The 25,828-nt window shown below is 42.1% G+C and overlaps 1 protein-coding gene across 3 annotated transcripts in view; it reads left to right on the top strand.

Moving 5' to 3' along the window:
- The window catches only part of LOC121575537 (eukaryotic translation initiation factor 4B), a 48,203-nt gene extending 23,731 nt beyond the window's left edge, over window positions 1-24,472 (top strand). Inside the window, exons 4-15 of one of the 3 annotated variants that reach the window (XM_041888698.2) lie at window positions 354-470; window positions 1,257-1,311; window positions 1,820-1,972; window positions 2,304-2,492; window positions 10,072-10,257; window positions 10,534-10,786; window positions 12,165-12,256; window positions 15,384-15,636; window positions 15,833-15,867; window positions 21,707-21,836; window positions 23,310-23,382; window positions 23,948-24,472. In XM_041888698.2, coding sequence (XP_041744632.1) covers window positions 354-470; window positions 1,257-1,311; window positions 1,820-1,972; window positions 2,304-2,492; window positions 10,072-10,257; window positions 10,534-10,786; window positions 12,165-12,256; window positions 15,384-15,636; window positions 15,833-15,867; window positions 21,707-21,836; window positions 23,310-23,382; window positions 23,948-24,028 — 1,617 coding nt within the window. In that variant the 3' untranslated portion in view covers window positions 24,029-24,472. Of the gene's footprint in view, window positions 1-353; window positions 471-1,256; window positions 1,312-1,819; window positions 1,973-2,303; window positions 2,505-10,071; window positions 10,258-10,533; window positions 10,787-12,164; window positions 12,257-15,383; window positions 15,637-15,832; window positions 15,868-21,706; window positions 21,837-23,309; window positions 23,383-23,947 lie in introns of all 3 variants that reach the window. The other 2 variants (XM_041888697.2, XM_041888699.2) reach the window with 2 other exon arrangements.
- The last annotated feature ends 1,356 nt before the right edge of the window (window positions 24,473-25,828 follow it).

Raw genomic sequence — 25,828 nt, 5'->3', positions numbered from 1 at the left:
GGTGCCTCAAATGTAGATTTTACTGGAGTTGTTGCAGTAAAACATTTTTTTTCCGCTGTAGCTTAAACATTGAAATGGAATTACAAAAGGTTATGTGGGAATAGAGCTGGCAATGTAAGCTAGGGAAGTGTTTATCCTATTGCCCTCAAGGACATTTTGATTCATCTCACGATACCCATACCCATGATATATCAATTTATGTTATGTCACTGCAGTATTTCCACTCTTCTGAGACTATAGTGGGGTTCCTCTCGCGTTCACTCGTCCGTCTTATTTCTAACCTCAGACCAGTACAGTTCCCCATCAGCCCTCTCTCACCCTCTCACTGGTCCACATCTCCCCTCTCTTCTCAGATCAGTGCGGTGCGCTTGCCACGGGAGCCTAGTAACCCAGAGAGGCTGAAGGGCTTTGGTTACGCGGAGTTTGATGACGTGGACTCCCTCTTGAGGGCGCTGACTCTCAATGAGGAGGTAAGGAACGGCACACTGAGGAGAGAAAGGATCGAAGGGTCTTAATGCTGAACCACGTGTCTGTCTCTAATTAGGATTCATCACACATACATTGATCATATCAATCTCAACATCCATTCAGCGTTGGTAGTAGTTTGGTAATAGATGGGTTAGCTGACAACGTCAAGAAAATGATGCACACGCTTCAATGGGGCAGAAGTCTGAGTTGTGATTCTGGATGGCCACATAGCTACCAACAATGACAAACTGCCATGTGGGGAATCGTAAGTTCTTGATACCATGTTTTGTTTTGGCTGATTTCATGTCAATGCTAATATGGCAAACATTTGCTAGCTAGCTAACCAACAACTGTAATGATGTATTTGAGACAGAAGTGCTCATTTGTTTCCAATAAGAGACTAAATATAGTTGACATGTCAACAATCTAAGCCAACTCGTCTGTTTTGCCCCATAGTTGCGCACGCGCCGGTTTTGTTGCTAAACAACCAACCTGTCTGTAGTTTACTTCAGTATCTACAAGGGACATAGTAAAAACAAAAAAACGATGTGCTGTAGATTTAGTAAAGTAGTAAGAGAGCTTTCAATTAATCATTAGTGAAATTAATTTTTTGATGAGTGCTCAAGACAAGTATATGGAATTTTAACTGTTAGTGACAGGTAAATAGTTTCAAGCTATCACGCTGGAACATGCTATTATGGAAAGGAGATGAGTTGGTCATTTAGGCCACATTACTGGTAATGACTTGCATGTCTCTGAGCTTGTTTCCTGCCTGTCTGACCTAATAGAACCTGGGAAACCGCAGGATCCGGGTAGATATTGCAGATCAGTCCAACGACAAGGGTAAGTTACACACAACATTTTACATTTTAGTCATTTAGCAGACACTCTTATCCAGAGGGACTTTCCCATGACCTTCCTAATTAATTAATGATGCACCGATTTAGTAATTTCAATACGAATTCTAGACTTTCTACTGTACTATGGGTACAGAATGGCAAAAGAGCCTCTATAAATCCATGTTTATCTTATGGGGTGGTTTCCTGGACACAGATTAAGCCTAGTCCTGGACTAAAAAGTATTCTCAATGGCGATTCTCAATTAAAAGTGCTTTTCAGTCCAGGACTAGGCTTAATCTGTGTCTTGCAAACTGGCCCTATGTGTCAGGAGGTCAGTTGATGCACGTCCCACATTTCCTCACCAGTGCCCGGCCAAATAACACTGCTGAAGGCCATTGCAGCCCAAACGTTGTCTTTTGTGGTGTAGGAATAAAGCACTTGGGGGCAGCATTTACAGTGTGGGCTTTTTCTTTATTTATCTTATCATTTGATCCCTAACCTTGAATGGCCAGAGGGGAGAGACAATGGCCAGATGGGCGGACGAGACAGGATGGGCCGTATGGGAGACATGGGAGGCCCTGAAAAGACAGACAGTGATGACTGGAGGGCACGGCCCACTGCAGACGCCGACGATGGACCCCCAAAGAGAGAGGAATCCGCCTTCGGTAAGAGTGTTTCCCTCTAAGCTAAAAGAGCCACAGATCTATAGACTATATGTATGCACTCAGCAAGCACACATCCCTTCTTTTAAAGCACCCTGCTAAAACCTCTTTCTTAATGTCCTTTGTCTCAAAGCTCTATGCTACACTATTTATCTGAAATGTCAAGCAGGCATGGGTATGTTTTATGCTGTCCACATAGTTCCAGTTATCTTGCAACTGTGTGACCAGAACCACATCCTTTGACATTTCTTCTTAATAATGCTTGAATCTCAAGAGACTTTTACTTGATTTGTATCCCTTTCATAATTCCATTAACTCTTTCGTTCCCTCTCAGGGTCACGCGACCGCTACGGAGACCGTGACGGGCCTCGAAGGGAAAATGACCGCGGCTTTGGTGGCGACCGGGACCGCGGCTTTGGTGGCGACCGGGACCGCGGCTTTGGTGGCGACCGGGACCGCGGCTTCGGTGGCGACCGGGACAGTGGCCGGGACCGCGGCAGAGACCGCTATGACGACCGGGGAGGTGAGAGTGGAGGTGAAACTACTGCTCAAAACTTAACGTATCGTCATCAATCTAGACTGTGCTGTATTTACTTTGTTATCCAAATCCCCAACGCCTCCTGTATGATTATGAATATCAAGTAAGGTTGGGCGATATGATAGTATCGGATATCGAAGATGATTGACAGCCATCGTCGATGGTGACAACATGATGCGACAGACGATGTATAGCCTATTTCAACTTGACTGGCACCACACAGTAAAGTGCAAATGTCCAGTCAGATGTATTTATTTTTCTCAACGTCGGATGACCTGGGCCATATGGCCTACCCCTTTTGAAATTTTTTATATCTGAGACTCCGGTATTTAATAATTTCAAAAGCCACATTTTTGTATTTTCTTTCCATTTGATGTGAATATGACGTCAGTGTTTATGCATGCTGGCTTTCTTCCTCTGCCTTCCACCATTCTAGTTAATGACAGGGTTCACACAAGGTGCTTAAAGTACTTGAATTTGGCACTCTGAAATTCAAGTACTGGAATACCTTAAATCAGACATTTTCTCAAGTTGGTACTTGAAAAGTACTTGAATTAAAATTAGGAGAACAGATAATGACTCAGGAAACAGCAGAGGGTGCACCCCCCCTATCCACATTGACGGGACCGCAGTGGAGAAGGTGAAAAGTTTCAAGTTCCTTGGCGTACCCCACTGGCAAACTGAAATGGTCCACCCACGCAGACAGTGTGGTGAAGAAAGCGCAACAGAGCCTCTTCAACCTCAGGAGGCTGAAGAAATTTGGCTTGGCACCTAAAATCCTCACAAACTTTTACAGATGCACAATTGAGAGCATCCTGTCGGGCTGTATCAGCGCCTGGTATGGCAACTGCACTGCTAGCAACCGCAGGGCTCTCCAGAGGGTGGTGCGGTCTGCCGAAGGCATTACCGGGGGCAAACTACCCACCCTCCAGGACACCTACAGCACCCGATGTCACAGGAAGGCCAAAAAGATCATCAAGGACATCAACCACCCGAGCCACTGCCTGTTCACCCCGCTATCATCCAGAAGGCGAGGTCAGTACAGTTGCATCAAAGCTGGGACCGAGAATGAAAAACAGCTTCTATCTCAAGGCCATCAGACTGTTAAATAGCCATCACTAGCACATTAGAGGCTGCTGCTGCCTATTGAAATCACTGGCCACTTTAAGAAATGGAACACTAGTCACTTTAATAATGTTTACATATCTTGCATTACTCATCTCATGTGTATAAAATGTATTCTATAATATTCTACTGTATCTTAGTCCATGCCGCTCTGTCATTGCTTGTCCATATACAGTGGGGAGAACAAGTATTTGATACACTGCCGATTTTGCAGGTTTTCCTACTTACAAAGCATGTAGAGGTCTGTAATTGTTATCATAGGTACACTTCAACTGTGAGAGATGGAATCTAAAACAAAAATCCAGAAAATCACATTGTATGATTTTTAAGTAATTAATTTGCATTTTATTGCATGACATAAGTATTTGATCACCTACCAACCAGTAAGAATTCCGGCTCTCACAGACCTGTTTTCTTTAAGAAGCCCTCCTGTTCTCCACTCATTACCTGTATTAACTGCACCTGTTTGAACTCGTTACCTGTATAATAGACACCTGTCCACACACTCAATCAAACAGACTCCAACCTCTCCACAATGGCCAAGACCAGAGAGCTGTGTAAGGACATCAGGGATAAAATTGTAGACCTGCACAAGGCTGGGATGGGCTACAGGACAATAGGCAAGCAGCTTGGTGAGAAGGCAACAACTGTTGGCGCAATTATTAGAAAATGGAAGAAGTTCAAGATGACGGTCAATCACCCTCGGTCTGGGGCTCCATGCAAGATCTCACCTCGTGGGGCATCAATGATCATGAGGAAGGTGAGGGATCAGCCCAGAACTACACGGCAGGACCTGGTCAATGACCTGAAGAGAGCTGGGACCACAGTCTCAAAGAAAACCATTAGTAACACACTACGCCGTCATGGATTAAAATCCTGCAGTGCACGCAAGGTCCCCCTGCTCAAGCCAGCGCATGTCCAGGCCCGTCTGAAGTTTGCCAATGACCATCTGGATGATCCTGAGGAGGAATGGGAGAAGGTCATGTGGTCTGATGAGACACAAATAGAGCTTTTTGGTCTAAACTCCACTCGCCGTGTTTGGAGGAAGAAGAAGGATGAGTACAACCCCAAGAACACCATCCCAACCGTGAAGCATGGAGGTGGAAACATCATTCTTTGGGGATGCTTTTCTGCAAAGGGGACAGGACGACTGCACCGTATTGAGGGGAGGATGGATGGGGCAATGTATCGCGAGATCTTGGCCAACAACCTCCTTCCTTCAGTAAGAGCATTGAAGATGGCTCGTGGCTGGGTCTTCCAGCATGACAACGACCCGAAACACACAGCCAGGGCAACTAAGGAGTGGCTCCGTAAGAAGCATCTCAAGGTCCTGGAGTGGCCTAGCCAGTCTCCAGACCTGAACCCAATAGAAAATCTTTGGAGGGAGCTGAAAGTCCGTATTGCCCAGCGACAGCCCCGAAACGTGAAGGTTCTGGAGAAGGTCTGTATGGAGGAGTGGGCCAAAAACCCTGCTGCAGTGTGTGCAAACCTGGTCAAGACCTACAGGAAACGTATGATCTCTGTAATTGCAAACAAAGGTTTCTGTACCAAATATTAAGTTCTGCTTTTCTGATGTATCAAATACTTATGTCATGCAATAAAATGCAAATTAATTACTTAGAAATCATACAATGTGATTTTCTGGATTTTTTTTTTTTTAGATTCCATCTCTCACAGTTGAAGTGTACCTATGATAAAAATTACAGACCTCTACATGCTTTGTAAGTAGGAAAACCTGCAAAATCGGCAGTGTATCAAATACTTGTTCTCCCCACTGTATGTATGTTTTCTTAAATTCCATTCCTTACTTAGATTTGTGTGTATTGGGTATATGTTGTGAAAATGTTAGATATTACTTGTTAGATATTACTGCACTGTCGGAGCTAGAAGCACAATAATTTCGCTACACCCGCAATAATATCTGCTAAACATGTCTATGTGACAAAAAACATTTGATTTGATTTAATGTTCAAATATTTTTATGAAAAATATTAGAAAAATGTATTGGTCTCAATTAATTTCCAGGCAGACTACAGAGTTTTATTTCCTCACGTGTTTTGCGCTGTGCTTGCCAGGCGAGCTCGCTCATTCCACCGACATTGCCACTCAGCCAGGCAGGTATAGAACTGACTTTGGCACCGCCAAATATCACATCCATAGCTAAGATGGCGGGCAAATGTAGATTCAATTTTGCCTTTTGTGCGTCTGGAACATTTCTGCTATCTTTTATTTCAGCTCATGAAACATGGGACTGACACTTTACATGTTGCGTTTTTATATTTTTGTTCGGTATAGTTTACCCACTACATCACTGGACCCAACCCACACCGTGTAAGGTGGAAAAATGTGTCAGCATGGGTGAATCTGCCCTGAAGAGCCACATGAAGGGGGAAAGACACACCGCTGCTTCTGGCGGCAGTTCTACATTGTGACTTTTTCTCTGCAACAACCTCCTGAGCTTTTTTGCCAATCGCCTTATTCAGGGGGTGCCTGCGATATTCCGCTTTATCAAGCGGCAGCCGTGCTCCTGCCGTTCTGGTGGCCGTTCACGTGATGTTTTCCACACACAGCCCACCCACCCTTGTCCCGACCCGGCGACACTAAAGCTGCCAGTCGGAAGCAAGATGCTTTTCGTAGCTAGATTCCCAAATGCCCAATAAAAAGTCATTAAGCTGGAATTGTGTGAATAGGAAATGTGTGCTCACCAGTAGGCATGTCCCAAAACTCTGCTCATCACTACTCAAATTACAAAATCATCAGTACTGACTTACCACTCATGTATGTAGTTAATAAGTAGTGAAACAACGTATTATTGAGTAGAACTTGTAAGGTAGTGATGAATACTAAGTTTGTGTTTTCATTAGGTTTTTTTGCGATATACTGCCATCTGGTGGCGACTAGAAACAATTGCATATATACTATATATACTATTACAAATTGATGGTCCTTGAAAATTAATATTAGTGTTTGAAAAAGTACTTGAAAGTCCTTGAATTTGACTTGCCACTGTCTGTATGAACCCTGTCATGATCAAGTAATGTATCTAAGAGTTCAAGAAGTTTTAACTTGTTTTTGAATAACCTAAAAACATGATAGGCCTAAGGAAATAATGAGGTAAAACAAACAATAGCAAGATAAAAAAAATCTAATGAGTAGTTTGAACACACCTTAAGCAAAGCTTAGTCTAAAGGAAATAATGCATGCATCCCTCCTTGCCGTTGCGAACCAAACTGCCAAAAGCAAAATTAAAATAGCCTATCAAAAGCATGAAGACAAGTTGAAGTTATGAAGTGTTTCCCAAATAGGCTATTCTAATAGCGTTTAATGTCCTAAAGTTGCAGCTTTCAAATGGTAACAGTTGAGACAGTCAGAGACTAGGCGATTCTCTCTCAGCTTTATTTTGAATGACCAAAATTCAATTAAACAAGAAGTGAAATTGAGAAAACAATATCAAAATGGGAAAAGCAAATGCGAAGTCTAAACATTCTCTGAGGATGATAATTCCTCAGTGCAGGAACAATATACTGAGGAAAGAGCCTCATTCTGGTCCGCACTCTTTTTTTGTGTGCTCTGCAGTGTTTTTTACAGGCCATCTAATAATTTGGTCAGGTAAAAATGTCAACTTGCATTTCACGATCTGAGATAATGGTAGGCAATGTTTTAGGCCTTAAATTAGAGCGACTACTTTTTCATGGTTTTAGTTAAATTTCTAAGCATTACTGAACTAAGAGCCGTTTGGGAGCCAAATTAACGTCTCTTTTTAGGTGATTGGAGCCAAATGAGGCGGCTCACAGAAAAGACTCGGAATGCCCATCACTAGTAGTTGATATAACTATCTTGTGGGTTGCCAAATACTTCCCCCAGAACTTCTCAATTAAATATTAACTGCAAAGTAGGCTTACCTGGCAGAAGTACAGTTGAAGTTGGAAGTTTACATACACTTAGGTCGGAGACATTAAAACTCATTTTTCAACCACTCCACAAATGTCTTGTTAACAAACTATAGATTTGGTAAGTCGGTTAGGACATCTACATTGTGCATGACGCAAGTAATTTTTCCAACAATTGTTTACGGACAGATTATTTCACTTATAATTCACTGTATCACAATTCCGGTGGGTAGGAAGTTTACATACACTAAGTTGACTGTGCCTTTAAACAGCTTGGAAAATTCCAGAAAATGATGTCATGGCTTTAGAAGCTTCTGATAGGCTAATTGACATCGTTTGAGTCAATTGGAGGTGTACCTGTGGATGTATTTCAAGGCCAACTTCAAACTCAGTGCCTCTTTGCTTGACATCATGGGAAAATCAAGATCAGAAAAAAAATTGTAGACCACCACAAGTCTGGTTCATCCTTGGGAGCAATTTCCAAATGCCTGAAGGTACCACGTTCATCTGTACAAACAATAGTACGCAAGTATAAACACCATGGGACCACACAGCCGTCATACCGCTCAGGAAGGAGACGCGTTCTGTCTCCTAGAGATGAATGTACTTTGGTGCGAAAAGTGCAAATCAATCCCAGAACAACAGCAAAGGACCTTGTGAAGATGCTGGAGGAAACCGGTACAAAAGTATCTATATCCACAGTAAAACAAGTCCTATATCGACATGATCTGAAAGGCTGCTCAGCAAGGAAGAAGCCACTGCTCCAAATCCGCCATAAAAAAGCAAGACTACAGTTTGCAACTGCACATGGGGACAAAGATCGTACTTTTTGGAGAAATGTCCTCTGGTCTGATGAAACAAAAATAGAACTGTTTGGCCATAATGACCATCGTTAGGAGGAAAAAGGGGGCTGCTTGCAAGATGAAGAACACCATCCCAACCGTGAAGCACGGGGGTGGCAGCATCATGCTGTGGGAGTGCTTTGCTACAGGAGGGACTGGTGCACTTCCATAGCTCGCAACTGCAGTAAAACAGATGTCGTTGACCCTGCCACAATGTGCGATTCATGTGCTCCAGTTTTTGGACCTAAAGATAATGAAAAATAGTCCAACGCGTGAATTGTGCCAGTATCATTCTCCAAACTCGTACTGTGGGTGCTTGGCATTATTCAAGTCCTTTTTTTCATCCTGACACCTTGCAGAGGGGCAAAGTTTAGATCCTGCAGTTGCATTGATCTGACTGCGGTTGCTCGTTCTAAAATCTAGCAGTTTCTTAAATACGGCAGCTCCATTTTTTTGTTCTGTGAACAGCTTTTAAAGCAGCCATCATGTGTATTTGTGTGCCTTCATGAGATAAATATACAGTACCAGTCAAAAGTTTGGACACCTACTCATTCAAGGGTTTTTCTTTGTTTTTTAACTATTTTTTACATTGTAGAATAATAGTGAAGACATCAAAACTAGTGCAGTCGCAAAAACCATCAAGAGCTATGATGAAACTGCCTCTCATGAGGACCGGCACAGGAATGGAAGACCCAGAGTTACCTCTGCTGCAGAGGATAAGTTCATTAGTTACCAGCCTCAGAAATTGCAGCCCAAATAAATGCTTTACAGAGTTCAAGGTACAGACACATCTCAACATCAACTATTCAGAGGGGACTGTGTGAATCAGGCCTTCATGGTCGAATTGCTGCAAAGAAACCACTACTAAAGGACACCAATAATAAGAAGAGACCTGCTTGGGTAAAAAAAAAATGAGTAATGGACATTAGACCAGTGGAAATCTGTCCTTTGGTCTGGAGTCCAAATTTGAAATGTTGTGTTCCAACCGCCGTATCATTGTGAGACGCAGCGTAGGTGAACGGATATCCGCATGTGTAGTTCCCACCGTAAAGCATGGAGGAGGAAGTGTTATGGCGTGGGGGTGCTTTGCTGGTGACACTGTCAGTGATTTATTTAGAATTCAAGGCACACTTAACCAGCATGGCTACTACAGCATTTTACAGCAATACGCCATCCCATCTGGTTTGTGCTTAGTGGGATTATCATTTTTCTTTTCAACAGGACAATGACCCAACACACCTCCAGGCTGTGTAAGGGCTATTTTACCAAGAAGGAGAGTGATGGAGTGCTGCATCAGATGACCTGGCCTCCACAATCCCCCGACCTCAACCCAATTGAGATGGTTTGGGATGAGTCGGACGGCAGAGTGAAGGAAAAGCAGCCAACAAGTGCTCAGCATATGTGGGAACTCCTTCAAGACTGTTGGAAAACGCATTCCAGGTGAAGCTGGTTAATAGAACGCCAAGAGTGTGCAAAGCTGTCATCAAGGCAAAGGGTGGCTATTTGAAAACTCTCAAATATAAAATAAATGTTGAGTTGTTTAACACTTTTTTTGGTTACAAAACTATTATTCTACAATGTAGAAAATAGTAAAAATAAAAAACCCTGGAATGAGTGTGTCCAAACTTACTGTATCTCATATTTCAGTCGCTTTATCAATACCGCTGTCTAAGTCTTGGCGCTTGTACTCCCTCTACTCTACCACAGCCTTTGGCTCCCGCAGGGATAGGGATGACGGTGGGCGGCGTGCCTTTGGCAGTGGGTACCGCCGTGACGATGACTATCAGAGTGGCGGGGGTGGTGGTAGCCGCTACGGGGACCGGGATCGCTACGGTGGAGACCGGGAGGACCGGTACGAGAGGCAGGACGAAGGGAGTGAGGAGAGACGTGAGGGTAAACTACCCTCAAATTGTGCTCAATATTTTATTTATTTATTATTGTTATTATTCTGTATATTATTCAACCACGTAACCACATGTCCATCCTGCTACCCCCCACTGACACCACCCTTCCCTCAGGTCCCCTGCCTAGATCCCCTTTAAATAATTAGTGTTATATTCCATCACAATATGATCAGGTCTCCCTTGGGGATGTATCCAAGGTTCAAATAAAGGTTAAATATAGACAAAATGTCAACCCTGTAACCCATGCCCCCCCCCCCCCAACCAGGTGGTCCCACCGAGAGGCCCAAGCTGGTCCTGAAGCCACGCAGCATGCCTAAGGAGGTGGAGCAGGCCGGTGGTGGTGGGGCTCCCCCAGCTGCTCCGGCAGCCGCCCGCAGCTCTGGTCGAGCCTCCATCTTCGGAGGGGCCAAACCCGTGGACACAGCGGCTAAGGAGCGGGAGGTGGAGGAGAAGCTCCAGAGGCAGCTGGAAGAGGACAAGTCCAGGGGCTTTGAAAGGAAACCCCGCGACAGAGACAGGTGAGGGGTTGGGTGTATAGCAGGAAGCGGCAGAGCTGACTTGAGCATGGGTCTGGCAGAATTCTTGAGTAATGTTATGGTAAGCAAAACACTATGCAAGGGCAAACCTGGTGCAACATAAACAGCATGGCAATTGGCACTAAAACTCAGATTATGTGCCCGTATCTGTCTGTTTTCAGCTCTAAATTATAAATTTGCGCAGCGGTCTAAGGCACTGCATCTCAGTGCTAGAGGTGTCACTACAGACCTTGGTTCGATTCCAGGCTGTATCACAATCCGACCGTGATTGGGAGTCCCATAGGGAGGCGCACAATTGGCCCAGTGTCATCAGGATTTGGCCGGGGTAGGCCGTCATTGTAAATAAGAATTTGTTCATAACTGACTCGCCTAGTCATTATTATAATAATAATAATAATATGCCATTTAGCAGACGCTTTTATCCCAAGCGACTTACAGTCATGTGTGCATACATTTTTTTTTTTTTTGTGTATGGGTGGTCATTGCTAGAACTAACATGCTGACCACACCGGCCGCGTTGCAACCAAAATAAATTTACACATACATTATTTTCAATCATTTCATCCAAACTTCTTGACTGTCTGCGTAGCCAGGCGCTAAAATAGAACTTGGTTCTATTTTTGACGCTTGAAGTGCTGCAAGTCCCGCCTCTCCTCATTGGTTTTTAGGAGCATATACCCACGTGGGTGATTGAAAGGTGAACATCCAGTTGGTGCCAGTAATGCACCTTAAAGTTGGTTGCCAACCGCCATATAAAGTCAAAGACGACTGAAGGAAGAGAGATTACTAGAAACTAACTAGGTTTCCCCTCATCTGTGGATTAATTGGTGGAGTAGAGAACACATGATTTTGTGACCTAAAATAGGTCAAAATTCTACAAAGATCCAGGAAAAAAAGGACCTTGTGCATTTCAGGTAAAATAACAACCCAATGTTTATATCCCAGGACAAATTAGCTAGCAACAGCAAGCTAGCTAGTTAAATATACCATAATAATAATATAATATACCATTTAGTAGACGCTTTTATCCAAAGCGACTTAGTCATGTGTGCATACATTTTTACGTATGGGTGGGCCCTGGGATCGAACCCACTACCCTGGCGTTACAAGCGCCGTGCTCTACCAATTGAGCTACAGAGGATCATGAATGTTTGATGTGTTTTGACCTGTCACCAAATTAATATAGTTGGTTCAGAGTTAGTTTTGATATTTCAACATGCGTGTCTAGATTGCGTCTGGTGTGGATGGACAAAATCAACATGCGCACATGGACGCGCGTGACTGGTCTAGTCAGCATGTAATTGATATTATGCATATCGTCTTAAAGTATTTACTCAAAACCTTTCTCTTCTGTCCTCAGGGACCCAAGCTGGAGGAATGAGGAGCCACCTTCTGAGCGGTCCCGCACAGGAAGTGAGTCATCACAGCCAGGAAGTACATCTGGAGGGAGAGGTGAGGGTCAACCTTATTTAGCTGCTTCTTCTGAGTTCAATCCGGTTCTCTTTGTGGGCTCTTTGCTTGTGGTTTAAGCACCCTTACATGATCAGCTTTTAAGTTTAAACCACAATATTCAATGTATTGTCACGGTAGATATTTGTTTTCTGTCAGTTATCAGACTAGTGGCCACTCTTTTTCAGCAGTATTTCAGGGAATGCATATCTATAATATATACATTCCAGTGGAGGCTGCTGAGGGGAGGACAGCTCATAATAATGTCTAGAAAGGCGCAAATGGAATGGAAACCATTTGTTTGATGTATTTAATACCGTTCCATCTGTTCCGCTCCAGCCATTACCACGAGCCCGTCCTCCCCAATTAAGGTTCCACCAGCTTCCTGTGATACATTGGGGTCAGAAATGATTGACACCCTTGATAAAGATGAGCAAAAATCACTGTATAAAATAAATAGTTCAAATACTGAGCTACACAAAAAAAAATGCAACGTGAATGGTCTAATATCTAGGGCCGGGACAATACCACTATCGCAATACTCATTAGTATCGTGGTAAGTATGGTTGGGCCGATGTATGACTAAATAAAATATCATGAGAAAAGTGCAAGACTATACTCTACTTGAATTTTACAAATCAAAACTGTGCAGTTTTATCAGTTGGGCAGTATCAATATGTTGAAAATTAAGTCTAAATGAATTAAGCCTTATTTGATTGCCACAGAGATTATTTAATGAGAATGTGACTATAATATTGTTAATAAGCACAAAAATGGCACAGTCTGAAATAATTTAGTCATTAACGGCGCAAAAATGATTATATCGGTTATCGCAATATTTGGAGTAGCATATCGTAGAAGAGGTCTCCCCAAATATTGCCCAACCCTAGTGGCAAGGAAACAAAACATGAAGCGGATTTAACTTATTTAGGAAAACAGCCCTAATGCTGGAAACAAACAATTGTCTTGTCATCGAGTCATATTTTATTTATTTTCCAAGGTGTTTGGTCTGCTTTGTGTTGTCATTTTTGGCATGGAAAAAATATTGTGATACTGGTATTAGAGGTTTACACTGGTCCAAAAAGTTGGACCTGTTCCGAAATGGACCTGGGGCTTTCCCACCCGGATCCGATATGCATAATTATATATTTTTTCATATAGAGACCCGTTCCGATTGGATCCGAGAACAACTAAACCTGTTCCGTATAGACTTGGTCGGATCCAGAACCCGAAAGTCATTTTTTAAGCTACTCTATTAACCGGAGTTGATAAAGCGCCAGAGGAGAGGTGCCCCTCTAGCAGGAGGGGGGAGGGGCCGTACTGTGAGTGAGTGACACGGGGGAGGGAGTGAGGGACAGAAGAGAAACGGCAACCAACCAAGCAGACTTGCGCTTTAGAAGACTAATAGCTGCCTTAGGTAGGTTATTTATTATCAAATATGATTACGTAGTACCTGTCTCGACTGCATCAAACCAGGAGAAGCTAATTAAACTAGCTAATGTTAGCTAGTTAGGCTAATTGAGGCTGCATTGCATGCGCTTTCTCATCCTACAATTACAAATAACTCCATTCAGAATATTAGTGCCTTCAGAAAGTATTCATACCCCTTCACTTATTACACATTTTGTTGTTACAGCTTGAATTCAAAATTATTTAAATATATTTTTTTCAATGTCTGCTTTTTTAAATAATTATTTTCCATGAAGCAATTAGGTCCCCTTCTTTGTGAGGCATTGGAAAACCTCCCTGGTCTTGGCGGTTGAATCTGTTTGAAATTCACTGCTCATCTGAGGGACCTTACAGATAATTGTATGTGTGGGGTACAGAGATAGTCAGTCATACAATATTTTTTTTTTAAACACTATTATTGCACACAGTGATTCCATGCTACTTTTGTGACTTGTTAAGCACATTTTTACACCTCAACTTATTTAGGCTTGCCATAACAAAGGAGTTGAATACTTATTGACTCAAGACATTTCAGCTTTTCATTTTTAATTAACACCACTTTGACAATATGGGGTATTGTGTGTAGGCTAGTGACCAAAAATCTAAATTTAATATTTTAAATTCATGCTTTAACACAACAAATTGTGGAAAAAGTCAAGGTGAGGACCGTATTTTACGCACTATAAGGCGCACCGGAGTATAAGCCGCAGCAGCTAAATTGAATGATGTGTACATATATAAGCCGCACTGGACTATAAGCCGCAGGTGTTTTAATGTTTAATACCTAGGAGGTCTTCTAGTGGCCGTTAGCTGTAAAAATCCGTAGATTAGCCGCACCGTTATATAAGCCGCAGGGTCGAAAAATTTGAAAAAAGGCGCGGCTTATAGTCCGAAAATTACGGTACTTTCTGAAGGCACTGTAAGTAGCAGCCTACCTGTTGGCTCTTGGTCGTTGTAGCCTATCCTTGTCTAATTTTTATTTCCGTAATTTTAATTCCATGACTAGCCTATTGCTGCTTTGATGACTTATGATTGGCCAACAAGCTACACGCGCCACGCTCCACTCTCGTGAAAAGCAGCAGCATAAATTATCATATGTCTCTCTCTCGGCTGCCGCTGTCTCGTTCGGATCTGTACGGGCCCTTCCGGACAAATGAGTTAAAGTTACACATACCCGAGACCTGTGACAATCATATCAGCTCCGACCCAGACCCGTGACATTTAGAATGCCGGATCCGGATTGGACGCTCTGGTCCCAAATGGTATCGTCACAGCCCAATGTGTTCTCCAACTCATAAAGCATTAAGCTCTATTGTTATCCTCTATTGTTATCCTCACTAGGTGAGGTATTGAAAAATAGGGGTGTCAATAAACAAAATATATTTATCTGAGCAATTGTGTGTATGTATGTATGTATGTGTGTGTGTGTGTGTATGTATATGTATGTGTGTATATGTATATGTATATGTGTGTATATGTGTATGTATATATATATATGTGTATGTGTATATATATATATATATGTGTATGTATATATGTATATATATGTGTATGTATATATGTATATGTATATATATGTGTATATATATATGTGTATGTATGCTGTGTATGGTCTTGCTTTGCACTTCTCTTCTTTATCTGCACCAAACTAAAAAGACAGCATCCCATCTTCACCCCACAGCCTCACGGCGCAGAGAGAGCGAGCGCTCCGTGGAGAACGAAGTATTCAGCGGTAAGGAGGACGACCCTCCCTCTCTCGGAGCTTGCCCCTCTTCCGCCAACTCTTCCACCTTCTCCTCCAAGGAGCCCCTCAAGGTGATGCCTGCACCGCCACCTAAGGAGAATGCCTGGGCCAAGCGGCCTGTGGTGAGCGCAGGGTCCAGCGAGGGACGTTCCCCTATCTCCCCCAGTGACGCGGCACCCCCCAAACTGAGGTCAGAACACGTTCTTATACATCTTGTATATTGTATAGCGTCTCTGGATAACGAAGTGGCCAATTATGTCTCGTATTGATGTCACAGCCATTACCAAAAGCCTGTCTATTTTAGTGACTGTAGCTAAGAATAGTTTAGAATAGTTTTGTTGCAAGCTAGTTAGTTAAACGTCTGAATGTCCCGTCTCTCTTTTCAGCTCGAGTTCTGCAAATGAAAGAGGATCTGGAAAGGGTAAGACTCTGAGACCGCAAAGACCTTGTGCTTGTGTGTTAGAAGTACCTTCCAAATAAGGAGTAATGGAGACTTTGTCCTAATCTAATCCCAGAGTGGACCGACTAGGCCTTTCGGTCCTACTCTCAAACTAAGAGATTCTGAGTGTGATTGACACTTTTGGGTTCTATTCACCCCCTCGCTGTTGAATCGCTGCTGGATTATGATATTTTACAACATCCACAGGGCTTGACATTAACTTTTATAGCCACTTGTCCTTTTTTTTTTCTTGTTCAAAAGCCCAAGTCACTTGTTTTAAAAATAAAAAAATAGATTTGCAAGGAACCACTTTACAAAATAAAATGCTATCTTTTTACCATAGAGAATCAGACAAAAATGTAGACTGCACTCTGGCTATTGGCTTCTTTTGCATATTCAAGCCTGTCTCAAAATACAACACTGCCTCTTTTAAGGCTCTCCTGGAGAATGGTTAGCCTGACGACTCACATGAAATTATTCTGCTGCTCTGTCGTTCGCTACATACTTTGGTCTGAGACTGCCATCATTGAAGTTGTTTGTGGTGACACTGACTAGGGGCGTTGTACAAAACAAAATCCTCAGCTATTGGATCGGCTCTAACCAATCAGAATAACAAAGCCTAATTTTCAAACCGCCGCTTTACCAACGTGTGTTCTGGCTCTGGCCCAACCCATCAGTTACTGGACCAATCAGACGGCCCTGAATGTGTTCACATTCGGTGAAGGGTCGGGGATGTACTCTGATCCAGACTCATTGCGAAGAAGAAACAAACGTCCATGGGCGTGGCGTAGCGTTTGGCCTGAGCAAGGAGTCTGGGTAGCCAGGCAATTGTTTGCCACGCATGGGTTGCGTTTACACAGGCAGCCCAATTCTGATATTTGTACCACTAATTGGTCTGTTGACCATTCACATCAGATCTTTTAACATCATATTTTTCAGAGCTGATCTGATTGGTCAAAGACCAATTGGTGAAAAAAATCTGATTTGGGCTACTTGTGTAAAACGCAGCGTTGGTGGCCTATAAAATATTACATTACAATTACAACCATATAGTTTTTTATGTCTTTATAAAATAATTCCCTCCAGGGCTCTTAATTAAGGGTGTCTCGTCTTCCCTGGGACGATAAAAAATATGTCTACGGTTCAAAACACTCTGGGACAGTTCTGGGAGTACAGATTCAAAATCCATACAACTGCTGCACATTAAAACATTTAAAAAGCAATGAGGCTGATGCAACAGATGAGACCATTTTCTTAAAATGTTAGATTTATTTCTTCATATTATGAAGGCTTTTTTATGTACAGTTGAAGTCGGAAGTTTACATAGACCTTAGCCAAATACATTTAAACTCAGTTTTCACAATTCCTGACATTTAATCCTAGTAAAGATTCCCTGTCTTAGGTCAGTTAGGATCACCACTTTATTTTAAGAATGTGAAATGGCAGAATAATAGTAGCGAGTGATTTATTTCAGCTTTTATTTCTTTCATCACATTCGCAGTGGGTCAGAAGTTTACATACACTCAAATAGTATTTGGTAGCATTGCCTTTAAATTGTTTAACATGGGTCAAACGTTTCGGGTAGCCTTCCACAAGCTTCCCACAATAAATTGGGTGAATTTTGGCCCATTCCTCCTGACAGAGCTGGTGTAACTGAGTCAGGTTTGTAGGCCTCCTTGCTCGAACACGCTTTTTCAGTTCTGCCCACAAATGTTCTATAGGATTGAGGTCAGGGCTTTGAGATGGCCACTCCAATATCTTGACTTTGTTGTCCTTAAGCCATTTTGCCACAACTTTGGAAGTACAGTTGAAGTCAGAAGTTTACATACACTTAGGTTGGATTCATTAACTTGTTTTTCAACCACTCCACAAATTCTTGTTAACAAACTACAGTTCTGGCAAGTCGGTTAGGGCATCTACATTGTGCATGACACAAGTAATTTTTCCAACAATTGTTTACAGACAGATTATTTCACTTTTATAATTCAATGTATCACAATTCCAGTGGGTCAGAAGTTTACATACACTAAGTTGACTGTGCCTTTAAACAGCTTGGAAAATTCCAGGAAATGATTTCATGGCTTTAGATGCTTCTGATAGGCTAATTGACATCATTTGTGTCAATTGGAGGTGTACCTGTGGATGTATTTCAAGGCCTACCTTCAAACTCAGTGCCTCTTTGCTTGACATCATGGGAAAATTAAAAGAAATCAGCCAAGACCTCAGAAAAAATTGTAGACCTCCACAAGTCTGGTTCTTCCTTGGGAGCAATTTCCAAATGCCTGAAGGTACCACGTTCATCTGTACAAACAATAGTACGCAAGTATAAACGCCATGGGACCACGCAGCTGTCATACCGCTCAGGAAGGAGAAGCGTTCGGTCTCCTAGAGATGAACGTACTTTGGTGCGAAAAGTGCAAATCAATCCCAGAACAACAGCAAAGGACCTTGTGAAGATGCTGGAGGAAACAGGTACAAAAGTATCTATATCCACAGTAAAACGAGTCCTATATCGACATAACCTGAAAGGCTGCTCAGCAAGGAAGAAGCTACTGCTCCAAAACCACAATAAAAAAGCCAGACTACGGTTTGCAACTGCACATGGGGACAAAGATCGTACTTTTTGGAGAAATGTCCTCTGGTCTGATGTCCATTTGGAAGACCCATTTGCGACCAAGATTTAAATTCCTGACTGATGTCTTGAGATATTGCTTCAATATATCCAAATAATTTTCCTTCATCATGATGCCATCTATTTTGTGAAGTGCACCAGTCCCTCCTGCAGCAAAGCACCCCCACAGCATGATGCTGCCACCCCCGTGCTTCACGGTTGGGATGGTGTTCTTCGGCTTGCAAGCGTTCCCCTTTTTCCTCCAAACATAACGATGGTCATTATGGCCAAACAGTTCTATTTTTGTTTCATCAGACCAGAGGACATTTCTCCAAAAAGTACGATCTTTGTCCGCATGTGCAGTTGCAAACCGTAGTCGTCTGGCTTTTTTATGGCGGTTTTGGAGCAGTGGCTTCTTCCTTGCTGAGCGGCCTTTCAGGTTATGTCGATATAGGACTCTGTGGATATAGATACTTTTGTACCTGTTTCCTCCAGCATCTTCACAGGGTCCTTTGCTGTTGTTCTGGGATTGATTTGCACTTTTCGCACCAAAGTACGTTAATCTCTAGGAGACAGAACGCGTCTCCTTCCTGACCGGTATGACAGCTGCGTGGTCCCATGGTGTTTATACTTGCGTACTATTGTTTGTACAGATGAACGTGGTACCTTCAGGCATTTGGAAATTGCTCCCAATGATGAACCAGACTTGTGGAGGTCTACAATTTTATTTCTGAGGTCTTGGCTGATTTCTTTAGATTTTCCCATGATGTCAAGCAAAGAGGCACTAAGTTTGAAGGTAGGCCTTGAAATACATCCACAGGTACACCTCCAATTGACTCAAATGATGTCAATTAGCCTATCAGAATCTTCTAAAGACATGACATCATTTTCTGGAATTTTCCAAGCTGTTTAAATGCACAGTCAACTTAGTGTATGTAAACTTCTGACCCACCGGAATTGTGATACAGTGAATTATAAGTGAAATAATCTGTCTATAAACAATTTTTTGAAAAATTACTTTTCATGCACAAAGTAGATATCCTAACCGACTTGCCAAAACTATAGTTTGTTAACAAGAAATTTGTGGAGTGGTTGAAAAACGAGTTTCAATGACTCCAACCTAAGTGTATGTAAACTTCCTACTTCAACTGTATGTACATTAACAATAGATTTGAGTATTATTCCAATGTTGGCCTCTCTGATTATGATCAATTTCTGATCTAAGTAATTTTTTGATTTTGGCATTTTCTTTACTTGTCCATTCAGACAACTTAAATCTATATTCTTCTTGTCAGGCATTTTTATTAAACTTGTCCCGGACAAGAGGACAAGTGTTAATGTCGAGCCCTGATCACGTTCCAATTCTAAAATATACTGAACAAAAATATAAATGCAGCATGCAACAATTTCAGATATTGTTTTTTCATATATATATATATAAGAAACAAATATATATCATATATATATATATATATAAGAAACAAATATATATTTGTTTCTTTCTGAGTTACAGTTCATATAAGGAAATCAGTCAATTGAAATAAATTCATTAGGCCCTAATCTATGGATCTCACATGACTGGGCAGGGGCTGAACCATGGGTGGGCTTGGGAGGGCATAGGCCCACCCACTAGGGAGCCAGGCCCAACCACAAAAGGGCTTTATTAGACAGAAATACTCCTCAGCAACGTCCCCTTCAGATCCCAGTAAGACTTGCTGTCGCCATTGGTGTTGGCTATTGGGGATCCTAATAAATCAAATCAAAATCCCTCCCCTCAGACGATCCCGAAGGTGAAGAAGCCGGATGTGGAGGTCCTGGGCTGGCGTGGTTGTGAGGCCGGTTGGACTGCCAAATTCTCTAAAACGGTGTTGGTGGCTTATGGTAGAGAAATGAACATTCAATTCTCTGGCAACAGCTCTGGTGGACATTCCTGTAGTCAGCATGACAATTGCACTCCCTCAACTTGAGACATCTGTGGCATTCTGTTCTGTGACAAAACGGCACATTTTAGTGGCCTTTTATTGTCCCCAGCACAAGGTTCACCTGTGTAATGACATGCTGTTTAATCAGCTTCTTGATATGCCACACCTGTCAGTTGGATGGATTATCTTGGCAAAGGAGAAATGCTCACTAACTGGGATGTAAAGAAATGCGTGCACAAAATTTGAACACTAAGCTTTTTGTGCGTATAGAACATTTCTGGGATTTCTTTTATTTAACCTCATGAAACATGGGACCAACACTTTACATTTATATTTTGGTATAAATTGTTGATTATTTCCCCTTCTAGCTCTTCTACCCTTCTAGGGTTTGGTCATTAGCTAAAGCAGAGGATATGGGAGTGAATGGGTGGATTGGGACGAGGAGGCCACATCTTGACTAAAATGGATTGAAGTGTAGCACTGCCCAATTCTGGTCCTGGATAATCTCTCCTGTTGTTTCTCTTGCCTGGTTTCATTGGCTAGCTGGTCTGGAGTGTTGACAAAAAGCAATGTGGAAGCTCGACCACCAGTACTTCACTCACACACAATAATTTCAAATGAATGAGGATGATGAGGTAGGACAACTGAAGCAACTTTGAAGAATTGGAATCAAACTCTAATTTACTTAATTGTCAGTTGACACAACCCAGGAAAGAGGAGAAGGCAGGAACAAAACTGGGCAGCCCTGGTGTAAAGCAAAAGTGGGGAACGCTTGGTCCTGTAGGGGTGCAGTGTCTGCTAGTTCCCAGGGCAGTATTTAAAAGGCACCAAACGACCTGAATCCAGTATTAATAACACTCCTTTCCGTAAAACATTTTGAAAGTGTTCTCTCTTGTTTGTTCTTTTTGGTCACACCCCTGGTGTTATCAAGCTGTTGACAGATTTTCCCATGAATATGACAGTAACTCCTGGAAAATGAGGTAAGATGAGTACCTATTTAATGACTCTGGTTTATTAATCAGGTGAAGGTTGTCAGTCAGTAAAAGCAGCAGACCCTGCGGCTAGTAAGGAAAATGGGTTCCCCAGGCCCAGGTTGTATTCAAGATTACAAAGGTTTGAAGTGTGAAACTCCCATTCGACACTAGATTTTTTGCATAGCTGCGCAAACGTAATGATCTTGAACGCAACCTGGGCCGTAGGCTGTGTGGAATGCTGTTGTAGCCTTTAGTGGAGTTCCAGCCACCCAAACCCCTCCCTCAATCCTCACTGTTTGGGCTCTCCCTTCCAGACGAGAATAAAGTGGACGGTGTGCGTCTGGACCGGGGCCCCCCACGGGGGAGAGGGGGGGCCGCGGGGCCTGGAGCAGGGCGGGGCCGAGGAGAGGGGGCCAACAGAAACCGACGAAGGGAGGAAGACAGGTCAGCCCAAAACGAGTGGCATTAGTGGAATAGGCAGGGTATTGCAGCCAGGGAACCTCTAAAGGTTGGTTTATGGTTGACGCGTCGACCGCTTTTGGGAATGAAGAAAGTTAAAAACAATGCAATTGCTACCCTTATCCGTCAAATCAAAGGTCACCAAATGCTTGCTAGCTAAGTGGAAGCGCCTTCACCAGGGCCCAATGCTGTCTTCAGTGAGGAGATTGCAGATGCAACCGCCAATTCCTCGACTCTTGGCTCCCCCGAAGGTGACTGCTTAGCATGAGACAAGAAGCAAGGGCTAGCTTGCCTCCACGACAACAGCACAACATGATAATTTGGAAGTTTTGAACATCATGTTATCATGACTGTATTATGTAAATATTAATGATAAAATAACTAAATAATAATTACCCGCTTCCAAGGGTTGTAGTTCCTTGTTATGGTAACAGTAAAACCTGAACTGAATGGTTTTGGGGAATAAAATTAACACTTATATATTTGTACAAGACTTTGTTTAGCTAGCTAATTCAAGCGTGGGACTCCACGAACAGTAAGCGCATTTTATGCACTGTGTACGTCTTACACTCCAGAACAGTAGCTAGCGGTATATACCAGTTGTCAGTGTAAATTTAAGAAAACTTAAAAATAAAAGATGCTGACAGTGAGGATAGCAAGCTAGCAAACTAGTTTTGACTAACTAGCCAGAAAGCTAGCTATTGTAGCATCTAGCTCACTTGTTAGCTTGCCAGCAACACTCAAAATTCTTGCTAGCTTGTTGGCTAGCCATGCAAATAATAATTATGATTAGAAATATTTCACTAGTATTTCCTTGCAAGTAGCCTAACTTGGCGAACCAACATTTCTTTGGTTATAGTACTGGCTGATTTCGCCTTGGTTTTCCTCATGTAAAAAAAATCCCACTGGAAACGTTATTTGTGTCTTAGAGGCGTGCGTTCATGTGGGTGTTGTCTTGCATGTGTCGTCGAAAGTGGAAACGATTTTTGTTTTAGTATTTTTTTTTGTCACAGTTCCTATTTTAAACTGGATGGCGCTGGTTAAGGCTGCATACGTTCCTATGGTGTTTTCACACGTTGGTCAGTACCCCCAACTTATAACATTTGTGTTCTAGCCCCGCACAAGCACACCTGAGCTTGACTATTAGTTGAGTAGTTAAATAAGGAATGCTTGTGTGGGGCTTAAACAGGTTCTCAACATGACACATTTCTAAGTCGAAACACTCCTGTTGGCTAATTAACTATTAACCAGCCTTTAGAGGTTACTCGAGAGATTGTGAGGGTGAATACTATTAGTCTTCTCCTGCATATACAGTTATGAGTGGATTATATTGGATCAATTATCATTATTTGGTGTCCTACTGTTGAAGTGTGCTAGTGCCAGTTTGTGCGCACAGTCTCTGACCTGTAAGACTTAGCTGGACGGTGAAGTTTAACTGGGTGTTTATTCTGTTTATAGAAAGGATAAAAGAAGAAGCCGAGACTCGAGACCTGCCCCAGAGCCAAAGAAATACGAAGAGTCCCCCACCCTCGTGAGTCCTGGTGCCACATCAAGTGGTCTTGACACACCCTATTGTGTATTTGGATTTTCCCCAAAGCCTCACACACTATTCCCCTCTCCCATGTAAAGTTTTGATTATTCAGAAACTGAAACTTACCCCTGTATCATCTTCAGTCTTCCACTGAAACTGTCCCCAAACGGTCTTCAGTCCTTTAACCCATTATCCCTTCAAATTGGCTTCAGTCCTTGGAACCGCCCTTTCAGTATCCCTCATCATCGACAGCTTTTTCCCTCAATCTTTCCTTTTTTGTTCTTCTGTCTTTTTTGGCTTTTATTGCAAAGTCATATAACAGGAAAAACATGGGTCCCACTTTGACACGTGTTCTAATATCTATATACATAATAGTTATGCATACATATAATGCATAGCCGGGTACCATGTCATTACAGTTTAGGTGCACATTGTGACATAGGTCTTACGACAACTGTTATATCCGTTACCTGTGGTACCATAAGTATTTAGAACATTTATTGTAAAGTGGGACCAAGTGAGCAATGTTAGGATCTCTCATGTTCTATTTTGTTTTTTGTTTCAGAATTTCAGCTCAGCCAGTAAATACGCCGCTCTGCTAATGGACGGAGAGCAAGGAGATGATGCGGAGAACGGCGTGGAATAAAACGAGAAGGGGAGAAAGAAGAGGAGATCCAGCGAATGAAAGAATATCACATTAAATATGAAAATCTCCTCACCTGGAGTAGAGGCACCTGGGGAAGTCATCACTCCTTCCTTCCTTCCTTCCTTACTCAAAACCCATCCCAGACGTCTTCCCTACCCACTCTCTTCAGGACTTTTCAGTTTCTAAAAAGAATAGTCACATACCGAACTTGTTTTAAATGGAAAAGGAAAGGAGTAGTCGACACTCAAGAAAATATAATTTAATTAATTGTAATAAATAAATAAAGTGGTGTAAAAATGATTGCTTATGTTTATGGTATGCGTTGGGCTCCGTCCCTCTCCACAGAGGAAAAGGAAGAAGAGTTTGTTACTGGATGCTGACTTGCCAGGCTGACCTACTTGACCTTATGTGCAGTAAAAAAAAAAAATGCCTGTGTTTATTTAACCTCAGAAGGATCGGACCCTTTATTTCAATGTTTGCCTAAAATGACATACCCAAATCTAACTGCCTGTAGCTCAGGACCTGAAGCAAGGATATGCATATTCTTGATACAATTTGAAAGGAAACACTTTGAAGTTTGTGGAAATGTGAAATTAATGTAGGAGAATATAACACATTAGATCTGGTAAAAGATAATACAAACTAAAAAACATGCGTTTTCTAATTTCTTATTTTTTTTTTCATGATCTTTGAAATGCAAGAGAAAGGCCACAATATAATATTGCAGTTTAGGTGCACTTTAGCAGTGTGTGTGCAAAGTTTCAGGTTGATCCAGTGAAGCATTTCATTACTGGACTATTTTGTATCAAGTCTGCCCAAATGTGCCTAATTGGTCAATTGATACATTTTCAAGTACATAACTATAGAGAACATACAAAAATGATATGCTAATACAAATTGTAAGTTTACACACTCCCAGGAATGTCATACGTGATGGATCATTGGCTTATACACTAACTTTCACACATCTAGATGGCCGGGCGGGGTGGGTGTGGAGCGAGAGACAGCAGGGGTTCAAACTGTAGAACCCAGTTCTTACATGTATAAAATTTGATTTGATCAAACAAGAATATGCTACATTTTATCTCTGGGACACTGAGGATGACAAATCCGAGCAAGATTACTGTATATAAGTGCATTATTACATTTACATTTTAGTCATTTAGCAGACGCTCTTATCTAGAGCGATTTACAGGAGCAATTAGGGTTAAGTGCCTTGCTCAAGGGCACATCGACAGATTTTTCACTGGGTCTGGGATTAGAACCAGCAACCTTTCGGTTACTGGCACAACGCTCTTAACCACTAAGCTACCCACAATGTAAGCTTTCTGCCCATATAAGACGTCTATGTCCTGGAAAGTTCACATTAGCACACGTTAGCTCAACCGTCCTGTATATGGGACACCGATCCTGTAGAGGTTAACTGGCAGAATAGGATAAAGGTACACAGTGATTCGGAAAGTATTCAAACCCCTTCACTTTTTCCAATTTTTTGTTATGTTACAGCCTTATTCTGAAATGGATTTAAAAATACAAAATACTCAGCAATTTACACACAATACCACTTAATGACTAAATGGAAAACAGGTTTTTATGCAAATGTGTTAAATTAAAAACAATACCTTATTTACATAAGTATTCAGACCCTTTCCTATGAGACTCAATTGAGCTCAGGTGCATCCTGTTTCCGTTGATCATCCTTGAGATGTTTCTACAACTTGATTGGAGTTCACCTGTTGTAAATTCAATTGATTGGACATGATTTGGAAAGGCACACACCTGTCTATATAAGGTCCCACA

This window comes from Coregonus clupeaformis, chromosome 10 (genome assembly GCF_020615455.1).
Source record: "Coregonus clupeaformis isolate EN_2021a chromosome 10, ASM2061545v1, whole genome shotgun sequence".
Taxonomy (NCBI): Eukaryota; Metazoa; Chordata; class Actinopteri; order Salmoniformes; family Salmonidae; genus Coregonus; species Coregonus clupeaformis.
The sequence above is the reverse complement of the archived record's forward strand: the minus strand, read 5'-3'. Positions and strand labels throughout refer to the sequence as shown.